We start from the raw sequence: 3,787 nt of genomic DNA, 5'->3' as shown, positions 1-3,787 counted from the left end.
CTGCTGCTATTGTTGTTGTTGCTGCTGCTACTGCTGGTAGTGATGCTGCTGAGGTGGTGGTGGTGGTGCTGCTGCTGCTACTGTTGCTGCTGCCGCTGGTGTTGCTGATGCTGATGTTGCGGTTGCTGTTGTTGCTGCTGCTGCTTTTGCTGCTGCTGCTGATGTTGCTGATGCTGGTGCTGCTATTGCTGCTACTGCTGCAGCTGCTGCTGCTGGTGCTTCTGCTGCTGCGGAGATAAATAAGTGGAAAATGAGAAGAATAAATAAGGAGTTGCCGCTGCTCTTTGTTTTTGTCTCCTTTTGTTTTTCTTTTTTTCTTTTTGTTCTTCTAATCCCTTTTTGTCTGTTTAATTTTTCTTGAATTGCTTCTGCTTCCGAGAGGCCTAAATTACCAAAAGAAAAGAGCAGCAGGTGGAAGAAATTCTGTTTTTCTTGTGTCTGCTGCTGCTGTTGCTGCTACTGCTTCTGCTGCTGCTGCTGCTGCTGTTCTCCTGCTGCGCCTCGTCCTCCCACCCCTCCGCTGCCACCGCTGCTGCTGTTACTGCTGCTGCTGCTGCTGCTGCTGCTGCTGCTGCTGCTGCTGCTGCTGCTTCAGCGTTGGGACGTTCGTGGGTCACGGTCCGCAGGTTTCTTTGCTGCAGCTGGCAGCAAACTGCTGCCGCCGCAAATCAATTTTTAAATTGAGAGAAAATGGAGAAAAAGTTTTTTCTTTTGATTTTGCAAAAAGACAAAAACGACTTGTTGTTGGCTACCAAGTGGGCCTCGCATTTTTTATTTCTTTTTATTTTTTTTATTTCTTTTTATTTTTATTGTTTCTTTTTATTTTTAATCTATTTATTTTTTGACTTCTTTTATTTGTTTTAGTTTGTTTTTATTGTTTTATTCGGCTTTATTTCTTCTATTTCTTTCGTGTTTTTGATTTGGTTCTTTTCTGTTTTACTTCTTTTTATTATTTGTTTTACTTGCTTCACTTGTTTTTACATTTTTTTTATTTTTAGGATTTGTTTTGTTTGCTGTGTCATTGTTTTATTTGTTTTTATTTCTTTTTATTTGTGCTGCTCCTTTTATTTGTTTTTTTCCTTTTATTCGTTTGCTTTATGACTTCTTTTTATTTGTTTTTTCCCCGACTGTTCGCATTTAGCATTATCATTATTATTGTTATTATTAGTTTTATCTACTAATGACTACTATCATTAATTGTCATTAATTATTTATTACTATTATTATTAATTATCGTTATTGTCATTATTAATTTTGAATATATTTATTGGTTTAATTTTTTTAATTTTGTTTTTGCTGCAGTCTTTTGTGGCGCTCTGGTCTATAGACACCGGCGAGTGTCTTCTCGCCTGGGCTGCACACAATGGAGGAGTCAGTTTGCTTCTGCTGCTGCTGCTGCAGTTTCTGCTGTTGCTGCTCCTGTTGCTGCTGCTGTTCCTGCTGTTGCTGTTGGTACTGTTCTTGCTGTTGCAATGATTCTTGATGCTGCTGCTGTTCTTGCAGCTGCTGCTGCTCTTGCTGCAGCGCCAGCTGCTGCTCTTCATGTTGCTCTTGCTGCTGCTGCTGCTGCAGTTGCTGCTGTTGCTGCAACAACTGCTGGGTTGTCGAGCCCCGCGACCTGGACTTCAGAGTTCAAGTGGGGCCAGGTCTAAGAAATTAGGGTTTAATGTTTAGGGTTTAGGGTTTAGGGTTTTTGCTTTTACTCAGATATACCAGCTGCTCACGCACGAAAACGGAAAGTTCCTCATAAGCGGCGGAGACAGCGGGACCATCAAAGTGAAACCCTAAACCCTAAACCGTGAACACTAGACCCTAAACCCCTAGGCAGACCTCGCCGAGCTCTAAGCCCTTTTGGTTTTCTCATTTTCCTCTCCCCACTCGCTTCAAACCCCTGCTGTGCAGCAACTGCGCTTCATGGTTTAGGGTTTAGGGTTTAGGATGTGGGGTTCAGGGTTTAGGGTTTAGGGTTGAGGGTTGGGTTTGAGCACAGATGTGGCAGATGCCCCCTGACTCGGAGCTGACGCCTTGGTGTGTACATACACCTCAGCAGCACTTTGGAGATGAGGAGGAAGAAGAAAATTATCAAAGAGGATTTGCTGCTGCCAATGAGGTTTCGCTGCGGCAGCAGCAGCAGCAGCGGGAGCAGCGGGGATCTGCTGCAGCACACGGCGACTGGGGAGCTGCTACGCGCAGCAGAAATGTAAACCCAGTTTTGCTTAAGCGCTACAGCAGCAGTTCAGAAGAAGAAGATTACGCAGAGCAGCAGCGGGAGCATCAGCAGCAACAGCAGCAGCAGCAGCAGCAGCAGCCGCAGCAGCAGCTGGATGAGCCCCCCCTTCTGGTGGAGCAAGAGGAGGACAGCAGCGACGAGGAACTCGATGACATTCGCAGCGCCTTGGCCTAAACTCTAAACCCTAGACCCTTGTCGTGACCAAACGCTAAACCCTAAACTCTTGTCCTGGGCGGCAAACTACAGCGGGAGCTAAGAACTTCAAAACGTTTTCTGTCCACGGTTGAGAATTGAGGATTTAGGGCTTAGGGCTTAGGGTTTAGGGTTTAGGGTTTAGGGTTGCAGCAATCCTGCAGGAAGCAAAGAACGCAAAAGATCGGCAGTATGCCTGGGCTTTCTGTGAAGCCTCTAGAGGCCAGTAATAGGAAAGAAAAGGTACTCGTTAGAGCTAGTTTAGGGTTTAGGGTTTAGTGTTTCAGGTTTATTGTTGATCTTTCATTTCATATTTTGCGAACTAGAGACTTAAATTGGGTATTTCAAGATTGAGTAGTTAAGCCCACTGCAGCATTTTCAGGGGTTGATGAAATGAACAGAACTTGAATATGCCCATTTATGAACTATGGGCATATTGCAATGAGCCTTCGGTATGATAAAAACAAGATTTAGGAATTAAGCTTAGTGCAGCAAGTCAGAGAGAATTTTTGAAAGTTCATGGACTGAACAAAACTTGGATATGCGGAATTATGGATATATTGACTTGGGCCTGCTGTCCTCTGACAAAAAACAAGACTGTTGTTGAACTCAGTGCAGCAAGAAGGAATTCGTTCAGCAATTAGCGGAGGTGAACAGAACTTGAATATGCGGAATTATTGGCATTTTGCATTGGGCCTGCTATATTCTGGAAAAAACAAGACTTTGGGGAGTGTCAGTGAAGCGAAAAAGAAAGAATTTCCCCAGGAGTTTGTGGAAATCAACGAAACTTGAATATGCAGAAATATGAATTTTGGGCATATTTTGCACTGAAATCGCGATTGTCCAATACCGCAGGTACGCGGCGTTTCATTCGTTATTTTGAAACATGCCAGTGTCTAGTAAAAACTTAAATAGAAAGAAATTAAAATCTTCATTTACTTTTAAATACTTTCAAATAAAAGAACATGTATATCTTGTACAATTAAAGTGCCTACAATATATGCTGTCAGGCACAAAATGAACAAATAATGCGGGCTAGCAAAATCGCATGCAATAGGCTCGAAGAAGCGCTGCACGAAATGTCCAGTTTCTGCTATGATATCCAAGCAAACGGTTTAATTTAAATAGAAATTGGGGACACTTTGGTCTAAAGAAGACTGTTATAACATTATCAATAGCATAACGTCCAGGATGTGGCACCGAAATAAATTCTTTCGGTAAATACTGCACAGGAATCGCCAAGAAAAGCCCCTGTCATGGACCCCTCCAGATTCTTTTCTAAAACAGTGAGAGCTCTTCATATATATATGTATATAAGCTTTGGTCTTTACATTACAATTTTGCAAATTAGACAAGCCATTTTGT

The 3,787-nt window shown here is 42.8% G+C and overlaps 1 protein-coding gene across 1 annotated transcript in view; it reads left to right on the top strand.

The window, feature by feature from the left end:
- The window catches only part of ETH_00014340 (uncharacterized protein), a gene marked incomplete at both ends in the record, with an annotated part of 3,597 nt that extends 1,193 nt beyond the window's left edge, over positions 1-2,404 (top strand). The window contains 4 exons of the mRNA XM_013380396.1: positions 596-755; positions 1,303-1,371; positions 1,708-1,776; positions 1,991-2,404. Coding sequence (XP_013235850.1) covers positions 596-755; positions 1,303-1,371; positions 1,708-1,776; positions 1,991-2,404 — 712 coding nt within the window. The remainder of the gene's footprint in view (positions 1-595; positions 756-1,302; positions 1,372-1,707; positions 1,777-1,990) is intronic.
- Between the last annotated feature and the right edge of the window lie 1,383 nt (positions 2,405-3,787).

The sequence above is a fragment of the Eimeria tenella genome, genomic scaffold (genome assembly GCF_000499545.2).
Source record: "Eimeria tenella Houghton genomic scaffold, Eth_scaff581, whole genome shotgun sequence".
Taxonomy (NCBI): domain Eukaryota; phylum Apicomplexa; class Conoidasida; order Eucoccidiorida; family Eimeriidae; genus Eimeria; species Eimeria tenella.
Note: the sequence above shows the minus strand (reverse complement) of the source record. Positions and strands in the feature narration are given on the sequence as shown.